Raw genomic sequence first — 19,988 nt, 5'->3', positions numbered from 1 at the left:
TTACACCATGAGCATTCCAAACTTTCGATAAATATCTGCAATGTGCTACAATTAATCACAGTTGATCACCGTTAAATTTTTTTTTAATTGGTCTACTTCTTTCTAAACGAATACGATCTCGAAATTCTTCAGAATGGCGTCCGAGTCTTTGAGTTGATCGCTCGATCGTACTCGATCAGTCAGGAAAACTGGACGCAAAGTGCAAGAAGGTCGATAATTGATAGTTCCTCTCAAATGTTCATTATGGTAATGATCATAATATACATTAATAATCCGAACGTTACATGTAATAATATTATAATCGCATTATTAGTGTGACCAGTACTCAGATTAATGTAGATTATTAACATGAGGAAACTGATAATGTCTAGATATAGTTTCCGTCCTGTCAAATTGTATTTTATGCCAGTTAGTATTTCCTTTCAGGTCTTAATTTAAAAAAAAAAAAAAAAAAAAAAATACACGTTCGTGTATGTAATGGTGAGGCAGAGATGAGAAAAGACTCGATCAAAACACTCCGAGAACGTTCTTCGATCACTCCAATTGAAGGGAAGTAAATTCGAGAATATTCCTAACAAACGTGGGTTAGTTCCCCCGTCAGTGCTTAGCTTGGAAACAAGCATGGCGGCAACGTGTGGTGAGAGTGTGGTCATTGACGAAGAAAATGGAAAGCTATGCGAACCAGTTACAGTTTCTGAAGAAGATAAGAAGATAGCAGAAGAGCTGAAGGAAAGAGCAAATGAACACTTCAAAAGTATAAAAGATGTTTTTGTCTTTGTACCAATTAGAGGTCGTGGATTTTTAGTATTAGGCCGGCCATTCCACCAAATTGTGGTCAGAAAAGTATAACGATCGTGCCACTCGGGTATACTTCAAATTCAGCAAAGCCAATAGTGGCAATTTAGTAATGTTTCATTTTGCACAACCAGGGTGACACGTTGATATGCGATATCGTGTCTTGATAGACATACAAGTAATTCATTTATAACTATAATTTTAAAGCTGAACCTGGTTGGAAATGGTGTCGTGTGGGCACAATAACTTATGATCTGTTTATATAAATATGTACATAAAAATTAACTGCATTTATTGTAGAGTATTTTATTCACTTCATATTTTATCGTTCTTTTTCAGATGAGGAATATGATCAAGCTATAAAGTTTTACACTGATGCCATTGAACGAAATTCAGGTGTCGCTGCATACTATAGCAACCGCAGTTTTGCATATCTTCGCACTGAATGCTTTGGGTATGCTCTTGCTGATGCAGATAAGGCAATAAGTCTGGACAAGTCTTACATCAAGGTAAATTATTTCCTATAAATAGTACCCTAGCTAGGTAGGTGATCTGAAACTAGAACCAGTTAGCAAAGAAACTACTGGGACACAAATAAAGTAGTAAAACACCAAGAAACAGCATGCAAATTTTTGTTACAACTAGAGTTAAACGCATCTCATAATGTCTGAAAATAAGATCATTTAATGTTCATGGAAAGATGTAGAAGATATTTTAACATCCTGGCTGAGGCTATCAGCATGCAACTTTTTTTTTAACACAAAAGCGGTATTAGTAAAATCCCTGTGTGAGTGCATTGTCTTTTAGCTGTCATGTTAGGTTCAAACATATATTATTAATATTCGGCCATCCTACTTGTTTTAAGCCTAGTCGAAGACTTTTCCCAGCATTGTCCCTTCCAAAACTCAACCCAAAAACCTTTATTGAGCCAACAGTTATAGTGTGCCCACATTTCTAAACAGTATTATGGAAAACAATTATAGGGGCCAAAAATAATCTTTTTATTTTAATTTGTTCTCTTGTTTTAGTCACATCTTGTATAAGGAGACATAAGCTATAAAGGTAAAAGTACTTTCATGACATTGCAGTCATAGAGTAGTTAGGTGTTAGAGCCCACACGTATCTTGGGGCCATCTTTTTGTGAGTGCTGCTGGGTGCCCACTCTGAAACTGGTTCACTGAGAGAAGTATGCTGTATCATGTGAGTATTGATAAGGCTCATGTGCATGTCTTTGGGTTTGAAAGCCATTGCTCTAATCACTAGGCTGCTCCCCATCAGTATCGTCCAGTGAAGTGTGAATTTTTTATGCATTGACAGGAATTCCAACAACACTGAAATATCTATAATTGCAGACCAATTCTGGAATGTAAAAATTTTTTAAAAGTATAGTTTGGTCCCACTAGGGTCATTTATGGTATTTCTGCGAGTTCTCACAAAGAAAAGCTGGGTTTTAAAAAAAAATTCCAATGTAGTGATAAGGAAAGAAGCACTGTGAGAAAATGCTTGTCCCATTCAGTGTTCCTTTTAAAAGGACATTTTGTTTACCTTATATATATTTATTATGCTATCCCACTGCTTTATAAAGAGAGTGACTTTTTTTTTTTTTGGTTATATTCTTTGCATTAGTTTGGGGTGTCTTTTTTCAGGCATATTACAGGCGAGCATCAGCAAAAATGGCCCTGGGAAAATTCAAAGAAGCTTTGAAGGACTTTGAATATGTAAGTCATCTTCCAGTCAAGATTGCACTACGCATAAATCTTTGTTATAATATACTTTAGTGATACTTTTTTGAATTTAAGCATTCTATTTAATTAATACATTTTTAAAAAAATATGTACACTCAGAATGAGATGTGCCTAAAGAGATGAATGTAGAGCTTATAATTTGAATATTAAAGAAAATCTTTTCTTATATTGTATGATGCAGTGAATCACAAATAAATGGACCAAATTAGACCAACACTCTAAATGTTTGTTTTCGTGTTTATGTTTTTAGATCCCATCACTTAGTGTGAGTGAGCAGCTTTTATAGGTCACTGTTTAATCCAAGTGAACAACTGTTTCAGTTAGTTTTTTTTAATGGTAACAGTTGTTGTAAACGTTTGCAGGTGGTAAATGTTCGACCATCAGACAAAGATGCTCAGGCTCGATGCAATGAGTGCAAAAAAGTTGTAAGGAGGATTGCATTTGAACGAGCTATAGCAACAGATGAAACTCAGAAATCTGTTGCAGACCAGATAAACTTGGATGTGATGGGTAACAGGGCCTTTACAATTTTTGGGCAGTATGTATTGACTGAAAGGGTGAAATTTATTATGAGTGGCTTGAGAGCTTGAAGTTATTTTACCCAGTAAATGTTCATGATCTTGCTAAAGAGTATGTTAACAAAAGTTTTATTGGCACCAAAGGTACAATTTCCCTGTACAACGACACAGTTTCTGAAGTATCACCTATCTCTGGATCTTAAAATTCTCTAAATGGTTAAGTTGATTTAAATTTTGAATTTCTGCAAGCATTCAGCAGTTCTGTACCTTTAAACCATGTATTGGCTGTCACCAAAAATATTGACATGTCTTATGTTAAAACAGTCATTGAGATAAACATTTAAGTTTTATCTGTGACATGTTTTCTTAACTGAAGCTTAAAGAAAATCCACAGCTGCTTTCTTTTGAACAGTAATAGAGGACGACTACAAGGGGCCACAGCTTGAAGATGGTAAGGTGACATTGGCATTTGTCAAGGATCTGATGCAGACTTTCAAAGACCAGAAGACATTGCACAGAAAGTATGCTTATAAGGTTTGTCTTGGCAGAAAGTCATCTACATTTCCTTAAGATATTTACTGCCATTGCACAAAAGGTGTATCAGTATAATGTCAAAGGTCACATTACACTTTGCACTGTGAATAGTACCTTCAAAAGCAAAGTAACAATTATGATTTTTTTTAACATGTTTATTAACTACATAAATTAATGAGGCTTTTCTATGTAAGTAGTGTAAATATTAAGTAAGAAGATACTTTTAAATGCTTTTTTGGTTTTAATTTGGACAGATTCTTTTGGATGTGAAGAAGATTTTTGAGGAACAGCCATCTCTTGTGCACATTACTGTGAAAGATGTAAGTCTGGCAGGACAGTGATTTTTTTATATATTATCCATAAGGGTTACTCAAACTTGAAATTTTATGTGAAAACAGTTAACCCAAGCATTATTTGGACTTCTATCTAAAAATATTTCAGCTGCAGATGAAGCATTAAACCAAGTATCACTTGGGGTTAAAGGCTTCTACATAAAATTCTGAACTTGAGTAACACTAACATCAAATGCAAGGAAATTAAATGCTGTTGTATGTATTATACAAATCGTAGATATGGATCTTTTTACATGTTCACAGTTACTTGGAGACATTTTTACTGTATTTCTTCAGAGATAGTGAGTTAATAACTCTTCCTATACAGTTTGCACCTACGGTTGCAATTATCTTCATAGTTAAAAAATTAAGAATAACAGATTAAAAATAAAATAAGAGCTGTAACATTAACCTATATGTTTAATGTAAGCAAGTTAAAATTCTTCGCTTTTCAGGGAGAGAAGTTCACAGTATGTGGAGATATTCATGGACAGTTCTATGATCTTCTTAACATTTTTGAACTTAATGGTCTACCTTCAGAAACAAACCCATATGTATCCTTTTCTTCGAATGAATTTCTTCTGGTTAAAATTGTTTGTACATTTTTTCTTAAGGCTTTGGATAGGGTTCTCACACATATTTGCAAAGAATTATTTTTTTGTTTTAAAATCCATGCAGTAGGAAGAAGGCAACAGTCACATTTTTTTATGTCGTTCAAGTTATTTCAATTTTTTCCTTGTCTAAAGTTGAAAATGCGTATATACACATCTTAACTGGCTCTCTTGGCAAGCTTCCTTTCAAATTAGCACTGAAATTTCGAATTACTGTTTATTTCTTAACTATAACCCAGCTGTTTAATGGAGACTTTGTTGACAGAGGATCATTCTCCGTTGAGTGTATCTTTACCCTGTTTAGTTTCAAGCTTCTGTACCCTGACCACTTTTTCATGGCAAGAGGTAAGGTTCAGAAGTGATTTTTAGCTGTTTGTTTTAAGTGTAATCTGTCATAGTTTTGCACTTCTAAATTGTTCTAAATTAAGTTTTTGATGCTTCTAATTATCTTTTTTTTTCTTTCTTACTCAGTACGGGGGAAGGGAGCACCATAAATCATTTGTTAAAAAGAGTAATTTGGTGATGATTGCATTCTAGATTATGCAGAAACCATGAAAGTGCTTTTTTGTAATTTGTTGGGTAACAAAAGTTTTAATCTGTACACCAAGAGATTTGTTTTCTCTGTAGCTGTGATATGCTGCAATGTAGAAGTGTTGCACTTTTTTTTTTTTTTTAATAGATCGGTACATGTTGCAAAAGTTCTGGTATTTAACTTGTGCAATTGTGTATGATTTTTTTTTTGTTTAATTGAGCTGCACCAGAATTGCCCTCTGGGACAAATAAAGTTTTATCTTATCTTGATTTGATGTCATCAAGAAGGAAGGAACATGAGTCATTCTTTTTTAAAATCATAGAAAAGTTACTTCAAAAAAGATACAAAAGTGTGATGCATAAGCCAGTGTTGTGTTTTCCTAACCAGGCAATCATGAAAGTGAAAATATGAACCAGATGTATGGTTTTGAGGGAGAAGTCAGGTCCAAGTATCCTTTTGACTATTGAAATCCTTTATATAACTGTAATTATAATTGAAGTATTGGAATCAGTAATATAATGCCAAGTAGAATTAGTTAGTCATTCATGTGTACACACATTGACTTTTCTTTTAGCAAATTATAAATTACAAATATGGTACAGCAAAACATGTTATATTAAGTGGAAAAACTACAGAAAGTGGTTAATTATAAAATGTTCCAACCTGGTGAAGACAAAAAATTATTTCTTTTTGTTGTGGCTTAAGAACATTTTTAAATTTGAAAAATTACACTTCTAAATTTGAAAAAATCAGATCTGAATTCTTTTAAATAATTCAGTTGGAAAAGCTTGTATTAAAAGAAAAGACAAGGGGAAGATCTTAGTGGGAATGAGATAGTAGTATTTGTTTTCCTTAGCAGTCCAGATTTTCTGCCCAAATGTGCCAGCTCTTCACAGAAGTTTTTAACTGCTTACCATTAGCTCATTGTATTAACAACAAGATTCTGGTGAGTTATTGAATTATAGGGTAGTTATAAAGCATGCAAATTTGTGTAGCCATATCACTGTTCTTTGTGAGCACGCTGGACCCTTTGTGTGACAATTTACTCATACATCCTTTGGTAACTGCATATTAATACAGTAGCAGTCAGAGCAGAGTATGCAGTAAATTGTCAGCAGCTAATGAGTTAAAATGTTATGATCTGATAGTTAATGATGATGATGATGATGGTGCATGCCATGTAGTTTCATTCAGTTTACTCAAAACAGAAGCTCACAATATTGGTAATGAATAGTTTTTTTTTTCGTAGTTCTTTAATATAGATTTTTGCATATGGTTGTCCTCACATGGCATAGACAGATGATCATTAGCTTTTGTGTTTAGAAATAGTACATTTCTTGTTCCTAAAGGAACATGGGAGTCTTTCTCTTTTTTGTGATTGGGGTGCATGAACATGTGCTTTTGTTTCAGGTCATGCATGGAGGACTGTTTGATGATGACAGTGTAACTCTAGATGACATTGCAAAAGTGAACAGGAACAGACAGCCACCTGAATCAGGTATCAATTATCAAATTAGGATTATGGGGAAGCAGGCTGCCAAGTGGTTAAAAGTACCAGGCTCTGAGGCCATATGTGCTTATTTATAATACGTCTTGCACAGCATACTTCCAGCTGATGAAGGGGTACTTAACCCTTTACAAGAATGGGAAAGGAAAGAGTGAGGGAGAAGAGATGGGTATGGCCCATAAAAAAAGCTTGTCCCAAGACCCTGATGATAGAAAGGTCACAAGATGACCCTTTCTTTTTTTTAAGCTTGTTACGCTCTCCAGAAACTTAAGTATGATGCTCCTTTTTTAAAATACTATAATTATTTGTCTTAATAAATTTAATGTAGTTTTGAAATTGTAGGTCAAATGAATTTCATTTTTAAGTTTAAGTCGGTTTGAAAAAATCCATGGTACGGTGGAGTTGGTTTACGCAAACGAATACTGATTGTAGAAAAACATTTGTGGCCAAGCATGTTGTACTTAAAGCATTTACTAGTGAAAAGTATGTAATATCTCTTCATGCTACTATGAATCAGTGTCTTCAGAGATAATAGCTAGTGTATATTCTTAATTACGGAGTTTAGTAACGTTCATGTCCTGAAATAGTAATTATTTTCATATAGGATTAATATTTTGGAAGGAATGTATGCAGGCACTAATAATAAAGCAGTACAGATATGTAAAGATGAATGCATGTACTCCTGCATGTAATCAAATATGCATTGGTCATTCAGGTTTGCTAAAGTGTTGGGTGCTGGTTTTAACTGGATTTTTTTTTTTTTTTTTTTTTTTTCGTATGCTCATGATCTATTAAAGTTTGTGTAAGGTGTTATTATTTATTTTGTCTGCTCAGGTATCATGTGTGACCTCTTATGGTCTGACCCACAGAATGTAACAGGAAGATCTCCAAGTAAGCGTGGTGTAGGTATACAGTTTGGTCCAAATGTAACACAAGCATTTCTTGAACGCAATAAGCTGGACTACATCATACGCAGTCATGAAGTCAAAGATCAAGGCTATGAGGTTTCTCATGATGGAAAATGTGTTACCGTCTTTTCTGCACCCAATTACTGGTAAGCACCTTATGTATCTTTTATGATCTGTGTTCTAATCCTAAAATCTGAAATTATTATTTTTTAAATATAAATAATCAAAATTTGAAATTCACTGTACGCTTTGTATTAAACTTTGTATTAATACCAAGGACAGTGCTATGATATAGCAAAGTCATAAACTCTGAACTTAGTTATATGTTTAACTTCAATTAATTTTTTAAAGCAAATTAATCGCTTCAGTAATCTATGTGTTTAGGACATCTTTTCATTGCAATTCCATATTTTTCTTTAATATCATTTAGTGATACCATGCATAACAAAGGAGCCTTCATTACACTGAAAGGAGGTACAGACCTTAAACCAAAGTTCACTACATATGATGCAGTGGTAAGTTTCAGTTGTTTAATATTTATCAGAATCTTGTGCAAGTCATAGATCAAACAGTATGTCACAGTGTCTTGCTACCTTATAGTTACTTGAGGTTAAATAATATTAATGGCAAAGAGGAATCTGTATGAATTTATAGTGGTGCATCTTTATGACCATAATCTGGACTATCTTTTTAATTTGTTGGGTTTCTTCTTCTTTTTGCAGCCTCATCCAAAAGTTAAACCCATGGCCTATGCAAGTCCATTATTTGGGTTATTTTAGGTTCTTCGGTTGTCTGACAGCTGTTATTTTTGTGCGTACTTGGATTTGTGTGAGGATGTATTTGAGTATGTGTGTGCATGCATACACTTTCAGTGAAGCAGACATAGAGACTAAATATATTACTAGATATATTTGAAATATGCGTTTTGTTTTTTTGAGCATGTTTTGTTTTGTGATGGATGAAGATTTCACCTGCAGTTGGTCATGCTAGATCCCAGTTTAAGCAAACACATCCAGCTGATTCTTTCATCTAGCCTAAAGTTGCTTTTGTTTTTATCATAAATAATATTTCTTGGCAATCATACAACGGATACTGATAATTCTGTGATACATGCTGTAGCTTGGGCTTATTGTTGCTGTGTACAGTAGTTACACATCCAGAAAAAAGTCAGAAGTGTATATATATTTGAAATAAAATAATTATTTTCAACCCAAAAGTAGGCAAATAAACATGCATGCCTTGATGAAAACAGCTGATTCTGAAGCATTACAGCTTAAAAGAGGTAATAATTTGCTCAAACATTTGGGAGATCACATGCATATTTTGAAAAAAGAGCACACACAGAGGGATGCTTCTTGTCAAACCTTAGGGGAGATAATGCAGGCAAAATATGCTATAAGGGCAGATTTAACAATATCCCCTATAAAAAGAAAACAAAAGGCAAGTTTTTCTTTTAGTTCAATTCTGTACTCTTATTACTATACAAAGGCAGGTTTTGTAATTCACTTTAGGCGTAGATGTTTTCACTTGTGAAGTAAGCTTGCGACTTGCAGGCTATTGACTGGGAGACTGCTGTTGACACAGCAGTGTTTGGTACAAAATCGTGCAGCATCAGGAGTGTGGTTTGGTTTTATTTTCCTTGAATCACTTGACAACACAGTCCACTGCTTCTATGGCATTAAAGTGAACATTATGGAAAGGAATCCTACCTATTTTCACAAAACACCTATTTCTATTTTGTATTGAAAGATCCAGAACTATTCTTAGAGGGGGATGGGGTGGGTGGCCGGCTGGCTGAAGAATAACAAGGAATAGCTCAGGGTCAGAAGAGTGGAAAAATAAAATTATTTCATTTAACTTAAAACATTATTTTTTTTTTTATTAAATTCAAGCTGTTATGTTACGTTTAAGATTTACAAATGAGGATACAGTAGTGGGACCAAAATTATGATTATATCACTAATATCTCAACTGCTGATAAAAAGAATTTTGATGATCTTTGTTTGTAGATGCTACATTCCCAGAATAATGAAAGGAATATGGAAGGAGAAAATGCGTTGTAAAAAATATATACATATTTTTTTTTTTTGTAAGCACTTCCCAGAGCTTGAGAGCTACTTGTTGATTTTGATTCTTAAGGTCGGCATGCACCTTAACAAATCTGGAGCATGTATCAGTTTGTTCTGAATATAAGGAAACTGCCAAGAATAAAAAGCAATACACTGATGTCATAAAATGGCTATTGAATTTACAACCACTTTCACTAAATGCAGTATTATCTTGTTTTCTGTGAATTGATCATGTTTTAAATGATATACAATTTATATAGCATTTAAGAAGATAAAGTAAGATCTTGATGCTTCATTTACCTAAGGATGTGTTTAATATGCAAAATGCAATGGTCTGATTCCTATCCTCCAAATATGTTGAAGAATGAATTTACTACAGACATGTATAGCCTATCTTTTTTTTCGAAGATATTAAAACCATTATATGTGTTCTGTTGTTTCTTTGAAAAGTGTGTGTGCATGTTTTCTGTTCATGCAGGAATACTTGCAGACATGCATAAAAATCTGCTCAAGTTATTGCCTATGAAAATGGAGGTTACATAATTTAAAAGTACATATGCTATCATTGTCTTTTAATCCACCTGTCAGTAACAGGTTATGCATTACCTGTGACTAAACTCTTTCACTCTGTTGGTAAACAGACCCAACTTATTTTCAGACCTTTAAATTTCCAGAGTTTTAGTGATGATAAAGGCTCCCTTTTCCTTCTACATAATCAATGCCTTTCACTTGTCAGCACTTATTCTCTATTCATTGCCACACAACAATTTCTCCAGGATGACTTGCAATGTCTATAATGTGCATGTACATATATAGCTGGCAAATTTTAAAATAAAACAGTATAATGAAATGATATGTTATCTGAGAAAAATCTCCATAGCTGGTAGACCTCTTACTAAAACTGCAAAATGTTCAGAAATTATTACTCAACCTGCTAATTTGTTTTACTTTTATGCAAGAAAAAAAAAGTGAATGTTGGAACATAATTTACAAAAGGGGAAGAAAACTATCTGATCTAGCGCACGGCATCCAGTACCAGTTCTTCTTGAACTAAGTACTTGCCTTGATGGGTATATGAAATTTTTTACTGTTTAGATATAAGATTAGATTCTGCTAGTGCTGCTGTTGAAAATGCCTTGGTGAGAAATAAAGTTAATTTAACTTAGTGGCATGGATTTATTTATTGATATGAGACCATTAAGGCTCTTCACCCATGGGTTTAAATAGATTATTTCTATTTATGGATTTCTTAGCAACAACAAATTCAAAGTCTGTTAAGTTTTTATTGATAACTGGACAGCTGCAGCAATCTCTGATAAAATGGAATTGCGATTTTCCTTTGAAATCTGCAAATAAATATAGAGCATTTATAAATTCTTAGAAGAAACAAAAATGAAATAAGGTACTATGACCAAAATATGCTTTCATCAGACAAGTGTTTTCAAACATCAGTTCCCTAGTAATAGTGATCAGGGCTTCTGCTTACGCAAAAAATTGAGTACAGTAGGCATTAAAAGTTCGGAGGACCCCTTCAATTTTCGTCAATGGGGTCCCCTTCAAATTTGGGCGAAGAACAGGGACCCCTTCTTCAGATTTTTAAGGGGACCCCAAAGAATTTAGCCTTAGCAGAAGCCCTGGTGATAATGACAAGTACAGAAAAGGGATAAATGAATGTAATTAGTTCTATCTTTTATTTTGAAAGTCTCCTGTTTTTGGAAGCGCTACAGTCATATAATAAAAACAGTACAATCACAGAAGCAGAACAAAAAGTAATTTTAAGATAAATCTTACTGTGAAAACATAAGCATCCTTCTTAGTGCGAAGTTCTTCCACAAGTGGTAATGGTTGGCCTTTTGCAATTGGAATGGTGGCTAGAACAGTTGCATCCTCTCTAGCAATTAATGTCCGAACTGTTTGTGTAAAAGTACCACTAAACATCTCCATTTTACCAATCTCATCAATGACCATTACTGGTTTTTCACCTGCTAAATTCTGATGAGATAAAAAAAATAAGGATTAAAAAAAGTGGTTCACAGCTTTGAATATATTCTAACAAAATGCAAGACAAGGTAATTAAGTCACTAGGCATTATAATGAAAAATTTACCCAACAAAAAAAAACATTAGCCACAATAACTATAATTGAAAATGGGATCTAAAACTGATCAAAAGAAGCAAGAGCTAGCTGTATGCACTAAAATAATAAAAGGAAACATACTGGGAATTTTAACACAGGAAGAGCAGTCTGTTCGAATGCCTGCAGCTTGACACTGTACTGCCCTACTCTGGGTTCATGCCTCTGAGTTTCTTGAGGCTGCCCTCCACCACTTACAAAAAGATGACAGCAATAATTATGTTAAAAGTTAAAAACTAATGGGGCCTTTTCCTATTTACACACATCAAGAAAAGATCTGGATCATGAATTACAAGTAAATTAAAAAAAAAAGATACACTTTATTCTTCTAAAGAGAAGATGGTTATTGACGTTATATAACTGTTATCTGTAATGCAGCACATAACTGTTTTCTTCAAAGTATGTTTGAAGAAAACAGTTACATGCTGCATAATGTTTCAGTCAACAATGGATGGTATGCATGTACACTCACTGATGTTTGCACACCAACAAAATTGCATAGTATGCATTTTTTAAAAATGTTGTTAAAGAATACTCGACTGCATATTTATTTTTTCTGAGCTCATTGCAAAATACTGTTTCTGTTTTGCAGTGTTCTAAAATGACTCTAATCAAAGCATTTGTAAAGAGGCATTCATTTATTTGTTAATTTCTAGTCCTACCTTACTCTTGCCAAAGGTCCCCTATTTCCAGACAGTGTGACAACATCAAACCCAGTCCTTCTGCCACCACTCCTAACTTCTTCAGTGTAGAAACCCTGAGTTAAGATGTGATTTTCTTTGAGGGCAGCGCATACTTTTTGCACTAATGTGGTTTTGCCAACTCCTGCATAATTAAAAAAACTTGTGCATTTATAAAGCTATAACTTTGCATTTTGTTAAAAATTAATTATAAAGCAAATGGGCAATGCGTAATGATCCAAGCGATATTCAGATATAAAAATATATGTTTGGATAATAACAATTATAATTATGATGTTAGAACATTAATTACACAGTTTAAAATTTTTTATTCTACGTTCTTTTTTTTTGTTTTTGTTTTCAATGCTGCATCATATCAAATATAAAATACTTCAGTCGATTACCTGGTGGTCCGGTCAACAAAATCAGCCGCGGTGGCTTGCTCTTTGACGCCATCTCATCTGATCGTCTGCTTCTTGTTTTTGTTGAAGCTCTTTCAAGCAGGCACAGCAGGTTGATTATTTTTGTTGCTGTTTCTCTACTTATAAATCACAAATATTATATAGTTTAAATATCGGGTTGTAATAAAAACACAGATATAGGGGCTCATTAAAACTTTGAAGAGTCACATTCTACTATTCTCTATTATTTCTCTACACGCCTGTGATGTTCACACAGCCTAGTAAGGGAGCCTACTCTTAACACCTCTTCCGGCAGACGATCAAAACACTGTCGTTAGAAGGGAAATCAGCAGAATGATGTAAAATATTGAAATTAGCCTGAGAATGGGCAATTCAAACACCAGACAGCACCTTGAGACAGCACAAAAAACAGGGGCATGTCAGCTGTGCAAACTTAATTTGAAGGAGGTTTGTCCGATATATAAAATAAATAATATTTGTTCCGTTGTTGATATGCTGCATCTGTGAAATTTAGTGATTAATATCAAGACGCGTGATGAACATTATTTTGGTCAAATGGTGTTGCTATTATTTGATTTTCAACATGGTTTCAGGAAAAAAGTTCTTCTTTCTCACTATTATTAGAAGACTTCAACGGTATATAAAAGTCATTACGTAGATATAGTATACTTAAATTTGTAGAAATTTATAGAATGGCATTCTTTATGATAAAAGAGTGTTAAAGAGACCATCAATATTTAGAACTAGGAAGAGTTTATTGATATGGAATCACGTATTTTAACTGGTAGAAAAGTCACATAAACAATTGTGTTAAGCGGGAATCTCCAATTTACTGTGATAGATTTAGGAGAGAAGCTTTCAAGTAAATGTAAATTATTCACTGGTGATACTAAGTTTATAACAATGTGATGCTTTACAACTTGACATTCTCAAGCTTATGCCTTGATCCACCTTTATCATGACATAAGACTGTTATGTTACACATCTTTTCATTTTTCACAGACAGTGGAATGAACTCTAAATTTTTAAAGTAATATTTTAAAACTTTTAAAATGTACCTGATAAATGTTTTAGAAGAGTTACAAAGAAAAAATGCTATCATTTAAGATACCAATTGTATGAAGAAGGGGCCAAAAAAAAAGGGTAATGTCATCAGCAAGATGTATGTACATAGTCAAAATACTTATTGGAACAAGAGGCTTAGATCTTGTTAATTTTGTAAGTAGTACTTATATGCTAAATGATAGCTGCTGATTTTTTCAGGTACCTGAAGATCTTCAGAGACTGAAAAATTCTCTTCGCACACTGGACCTTTCTTTCAACAAAATTCCAGAACTTCCGCCTTGGATTGTCCAGTTTACCAGCCTGAAGAACCTGTCGGTTTCTCACAACAAAATCAGTAAGAGGATTTGGTTTTTCATGGTAGTAATTTTCAGTTTTTAGATAGCAAATTTATTTTGCACAAGAAATTTTTTAAGTAGAAAAAAAGACTATAAATGCTGTAAAAAAAAAAAAGAGAGAGGGATATAGTCACTTTGTGAACTCCTGATTCACGAAATCACATTTCTGAGTGTTATTTCCCGATCATATTTCATTTATCTGAACAAGTTAGAAGACAATTTAGAATCATAATTGAAGGAAAAAAGTTGTACTTTAAAGCCATGGTTAAATAAAAAAAAAAAATGAATTTGATTCTAGAATCTTCCAAAATTAATTATATCTTGTTATATTTATAATGTTACCACTTTTAAATAATGATTTGCTTGTATCAGTCATTGTTTGTATTTGAATTTCTGTTGACAGTAGACAAATTTTTTTGGGGGGAGATATTGCAAATTTTTTCAAAAAGTTTCTGTTTAACTCAACAAAAGTAAAAGTGTTTCTTGAGGATCTAATTTGACTTGACTATACATATTTTTGGAAAAGTTTTTTTATCTGTGCATATTTTGCAGCATCCTTGCCAGTAGATATTGGAAACTTGAAGAAATTAGAGGTGTTGAATGCAGACCATAACCTTCTAACATCAGTACCTCGATCAATAGCCAACATCACAAACCTTAAGACCTTGAATCTCAGTGGAAATAGGCTTCATGCCTTCCCTCTAGAGCTGTGCAACCTACGAAACCTTGATGTAGTAGATCTCTCAAGTAATGCAATAATGGAACTGCCTGGAAACATTGGAGGACTTCAAGCTGTAGAGCTCAATCTCAACCAGAACCAGGTTACCTTTGTTTAAAATATGTTTTAAATCATTTTAAATAACACATCGTTGAACTTAATAAATAGTTTAATAAATGAATATGGTTCATAGGATTTGTGCATTATTACAGCCATTAGTAACCATTTTTGCCATTTTCTAAAAACATTTAAGTAGTCCAAAGTGTGAAATGACTAATGTGAAAATAGGGTTTGTAAGAGTTCATTAGCAGTAACATTCATTTTATTTTAAAACAATGCCTTACATTTTCAGAAAAACGGTGAGGACATTACTTTTCAAATGTTTGGAATATGTGAACTGTGGGTGTATTTTAGATTTCTGGTTGCATTTATTTACAGAAGTGTGATGTGTATTTGAAACGAGTCCTTTGCCAACTTAGTTTTATTCTATTTATGGTATGTTCATACTGACATATCTATATTCTCACAATGTGTTTTATTACCATATATGCTCTAGTTTTTACAGATTATATTTTTATCAAGCATGCATGTTTAACATTATGCCTCTGTGTGTGTGAGAGAGAGAAAAAGAGAGAGGATAAAAAAAGAGAAGCAAAGAGGCAGTAGCTTTATTTTTTTGTTATAATAACATGAATGAAAATTTCAATTTAAAGCACAGTAAAACATTTAGACAATGTTGTGAATTGAAAATAAATGCAGGTATCACGGCTGCCAGAAAGTTTAGCTGATTGCCCACGTCTTAAAGTTCTACGCCTGGAAGAAAACTGCTTAGATGTGACTGCATTTACACCTCGCATCATGAGAGATTCACAGATCTCTCTCTTTGCTGTTGAAGGCAATGTTTTTGACATGAAAACATTCCATAATGTGGAAGGTTATGAAGCTGTGAGTAATTTTTCATAAGAAAATAACTTTTATGAAAGATGTAGTGCAACAGAAGAACAGTTTTTCCACTGGATTGTGAATTACATTCATTTAAAAATTCAAAAAGAGATAAGCGTTCCTCTGAGACTGATTTTTGAGTTTTTAATTAGAATGTGTGTATTATGCTTGATGAGGAAGATATGGCAGTTATTGTATGTTGAAGGAGAATAAAGATTTATCTTTTATTTTACAGTATATGGAACGGTTTACGGCAACCAAAAAGAAATTCAACTGATCGTGCATTTTAATCCTTAGTGGGGAAAATCCTGTTACCATTCAACATTCCAAAGAATTCTCCAGGCTGTGCAACTTGAAAGGAAACTTTAGAAATCATCACCATTTTCAGGTTGTGTTTAAAAAAAAAAAGCCTTAAAAGAGAACACCACCATTTTCAGATTGTATGCACATCACGTATAACACTTTAAGAATCATCTCTATTTTTAAATTGTTTGGAAATTTTGGTTTTATGCTTTGTCTGTGTACAAATCATTTTGCTGCAATTCTAATGTAAACAAGGACATATATGTGCATATAAGAATTTATATAGTTTTTTCCTTCTTTATTACTGATGGTAAAAAGTAATAGATCAAAATTAATATTTTGTTTGGGTTTTGTGTTTTTTTTTTTTTTTTTTTTTGATTTTGCATGCTTGGAAAGAGATGTGATATTTTAGTATGGTGGTATTTCAGCAAAATATGAAACATTAGGGGCCTAATGTGTGAAGGGTGAACAATGACTTAAGTCCAAGATTATGCAACAAGTGCGATGTCACTGACAGAAAACTGTAGGGTATATAGCAGGTGTTAGGGAAAATGTGTGGCAGTTACTTAGTATCTTACAGTTTTTCATCTTGAGCACAGTTCTTTTCCTCTAGTGCTGGACTTTGGCCATTGTCCTATATCATACATTAGACCCATGTAGATTAACCTCTTGGTCAATTTGCATATTGTGACGTTTACTTATTGCTTATTTTTGTGGGCATGTAATGCACTCTAAGCATTATTTTTGAAAATATGGATAGAACGGCATATACCATTTATTCATGAAGGTAGAGGAAAGATATTAAGTTCACAAGGGTCTCTCTCCATCAAGATTTATAATTGTCCCAACATATACGTCAGTATTAAACAATTTTTGAAAATACTTTTTGCATGTTTCAATACAGTTTTTTTTTATATTAACCCAATTTTTTAACCTTTGAGTGGAATGAATTGTGAATCTTTATTTTTTTTAATGAATTATTACATTTCTGCAATCTGCAGACAATATTGTGACCTTACAATATATTTGTTCAAGAAACATCTGGAGTTTTAGGCCACAAGTTTCTGTCTGGCTATTGTTCTATATCATATGTAGCTTTCACAGTGTTCATTTATTGTACAAGTTCTACCATTCATATAGTTCATGTAAGTAATTAGCACTTATAGCATAACCCAAATGTTGTTAAGTGCTATACAAATACACATTTATTATTATTTCTTACAAGCTGTTGTGTTTAGCCAGATGGATTTTGTAATATAGTCCTGGACTTGATATATCATCTTTTACCATGATTCCTCATGCTGGCAGAGCGGTCCAGTGGCGCAACGGTTAGCGCCTGTCACCAATACAGTGAATGTTGGCTGCCCTGAATTCATTTCTCATCTCGGACACGCTATTCTTTCTCTGCACATGGCATCTATTTACAGGGCTGGCTGCCTTGCCGTAATATAGCCTCAGTTGCTGGCACAGCGTAAAACACTAATCCCCCCACCCCTCCTCATGCTGGCAAGCTGGCAACAGTTTGTTTACAGTTAATGTTTTAGGCTTATTTATAATTTATATCTAGCATGTCATCTTATGGATGCATTAATATATAGCATGGTGATGGCAAAAAGAAACTGAGAATGTGGGAGAAAGAACATCATAGAGGGAAAACTAAACCTTTACACACTAGATAAAAAGGATCCAGGCACCTTCTAAAACAGACCTGGGCAAAGGCCCGCGCGGGCCGGAACCGGCCCGCCTCCTGTCTCTGACCGGCCCGGCCCGCCCTCTGGCCCGCCCACCAGTATATATACTATATATACAGTATTGGGTAAAACTGAGTTAACTATATTGGTCCGGCCCTCTAAAACCATCCCAATTTCTCATGCGGCCCCTTGGGAAAATCAATTGCCCACCCCTGCTCTAAAAGCTAAGTAAACATTAGACTTTTTTTCATAGATTTAAAAACTGTTTTCTATAATATTTTTTCCCCAAAATTTGTAAGCTTTTGTAAATAGAAACAAATTTGGAGAATTGAAAAGTATGGTGGTCTTAGCAGCAAACACCCTTAAACAACTTCAGAAGTATTTACATATCGATAAAGGTTACCATTAGTTCATCATTTCAAACTGCTTTAATGAATCTGACATGACACACAAGTAACTTCCCTGAAGACAGAGTAAGTACAAGAAGCATTTTAAGTTGTAGCCAGTCAGAATGACAATGATTACATTACTAATACAGAACAGATAGAAGTGTGTATGTGAGGGTATAAATGTTTATGTGTGCTAGTGTTTACAAAAAAGAGCTTGGGGATTGGGAGGGAATGATGTTAACATTGGTAATTTTTATTGGATTCATTTTCATATTGAGCCTTTAAGATTTTAAATGCTTGTGATAAAAGCTGCGTTTTTCTAGTCATCATATTTGTAATGCTCATGTTTGTCTTGACTTTTAGTGCCTATATGTAATCCAGAATGAATAGTCATGTTATGCCTCAGAGTCTAGGTGTTGAAAATGTTAGCTTTCCTGCATGATACTCTGTCATCAGGAAGAACCTGCCTGTCTTGTCAAGTCTTCTGTCTAAACCCTAGTTAAGAATGTGATTAAGCCTGGCACACTGGGTCTGTCAAGTGTGGACAGCATGGTAGGCACTGATCTTTTGTATTCGGTGGATGTGTACCTTGGCCTCTGAGCAGATATTGAAGAGTTTCTTTTGCTTGCTGATGTGTGTGTGTGTGTTATCTTTTAGGGCTTATTTTTGTTTTCATCTTTTGTAAATATAAACTGCTTCAAACAACATCAGTTTTTTTCATTTTTCTTTTCCTTCATTCATTAGGTTTGTTTCTTGTTAGACAAAATTGTTCTTAGGCACATCGTCATATGTGATCATTAAGGTTGTTCTCTCATATATTAAAGTGGCAGTCACCAATACATGGAGGGTTGGCTGTTGGGTTCAGCTCTCGTCTCGGGCACGCTGTCCTTTCTCTGCATGTGGTATCTGCCTTGCCTTGATGTAGCCTTAGTTGCTGGCTCGGCATGCCCCCTTCCATCTCATACATTAAGGCAATTTAAGTGGTTCATTAATCCATGCAAAGGATCAAGACTTATTGTATAAAGATGTTTCTGAATCAGTACATTGATGAACTTACATAGATGCTGATTATTAAATCTCTTTTCTTTTTAAAGTGATTATTAATGTATCTGGTTTTTGTATTAATCATGCAGGTTGATTTTGTGCACCCATAGTTTTCATGTGCTTGCTGCAGGAGGGGGAGAAGGTCAGCAGATATTTCTGTACTTTACAGAGCAGAAATTTGAAAAGCAATGCCACACCATACTTGGAAAAAACAATGGGGAGTGGGTGACAGATTTCAGGGACATTTTAACAGATGTTAGTCAATTCTGCTTACAGTTGTACAGGGAAATAAAAGTAATTCATTAGTATTTATGTTTGTCCAGAATATCTTGAAAAGTTTTTTCAGACATTTGGTTTGGAAGGTCTGCCTGATTTTTTTCTGATATCTTCCAGCATTCGCTTTCAGTCATCAGTTTAATCCAGTTTCCAGTGCCAACGTAAGTGTCCAACAGATTTTTCTTTTGTTTGTTTCATAAGCCAGTCCATGGCCAGTGTAAATAAAAACAGTGAGAGAATTCATCTTTGTTTGACACCAGTAGTAATATTGAAATTATCTCTTAAGTGCTTGTTGTTGCAAACCACCTGGCAGTAAAAATCTGTATATATTGCTTTTATTTCATTTACTATTTTCTGTGGCATTTCATAGTGATGCATGATTTTCCATAGTGACTCACAGTGTATGCTGTCAAATGTTTTCTCAGTCTATGAACATGGC

At 33.9% G+C, this 19,988-nt stretch overlaps 3 protein-coding genes across 3 annotated transcripts; 2 read left to right on the top strand and 1 right to left on the bottom strand.

Moving 5' to 3' along the window:
* Window positions 1–587: 587 nt before the first annotated feature.
* On the top strand, window positions 588–9,981 carry LOC112562737 (serine/threonine-protein phosphatase 5-like). Its single transcript, XM_025236192.1, has 14 exons — window positions 588–754; window positions 1,135–1,304; window positions 2,442–2,513; window positions 2,903–3,050; window positions 3,471–3,592; window positions 3,847–3,912; window positions 4,380–4,478; window positions 4,775–4,880; window positions 5,455–5,515; window positions 5,932–6,013; window positions 6,478–6,565; window positions 7,409–7,628; window positions 7,913–7,997; window positions 8,205–9,981. Exons 1-14 carry the CDS (start codon window positions 622–624, stop codon window positions 8,259–8,261), a joined length of 1,509 nt encoding a protein of 502 aa, XP_025091977.1. The 5' UTR covers window positions 588–621; the 3' UTR covers window positions 8,262–9,981.
* Window positions 9,982–10,820: 839 nt separating this feature from the next.
* LOC112562739 (cancer-related nucleoside-triphosphatase homolog) lies at window positions 10,821–13,027 on the bottom strand. The gene is made up of 5 exons (XM_025236194.1): window positions 12,769–13,027; window positions 12,347–12,509; window positions 11,769–11,877; window positions 11,343–11,543; window positions 10,821–10,897 (listed from the first exon to the last, which is right to left on the bottom strand). The coding sequence occupies exons 1-5, from the start codon at window positions 12,818–12,820 to the stop codon at window positions 10,826–10,828; spliced, it is 597 nt and encodes a 198-aa protein (XP_025091979.1). The 5' UTR covers window positions 12,821–13,027; the 3' UTR covers window positions 10,821–10,825.
* On the top strand, window positions 13,028–19,881 carry LOC112562738 (leucine-rich repeat-containing protein 57-like). The gene is made up of 5 exons (XM_025236193.1): window positions 13,028–13,233; window positions 14,050–14,185; window positions 14,739–15,007; window positions 15,664–15,849; window positions 16,082–19,881. Exons 1-5 carry the CDS (start codon window positions 13,150–13,152, stop codon window positions 16,121–16,123), a joined length of 717 nt encoding a protein of 238 aa, XP_025091978.1. The 5' UTR covers window positions 13,028–13,149; the 3' UTR covers window positions 16,124–19,881.
* The last annotated feature ends 107 nt before the right edge of the window (window positions 19,882–19,988 follow it).

This window comes from Pomacea canaliculata, linkage group LG4 (assembly GCF_003073045.1).
Source record: "Pomacea canaliculata isolate SZHN2017 linkage group LG4, ASM307304v1, whole genome shotgun sequence".
Classification (NCBI taxonomy): Eukaryota; Metazoa; Mollusca; class Gastropoda; order Architaenioglossa; family Ampullariidae; genus Pomacea; species Pomacea canaliculata.
This window is presented reverse-complemented; position numbering and strand designations above follow the sequence as displayed.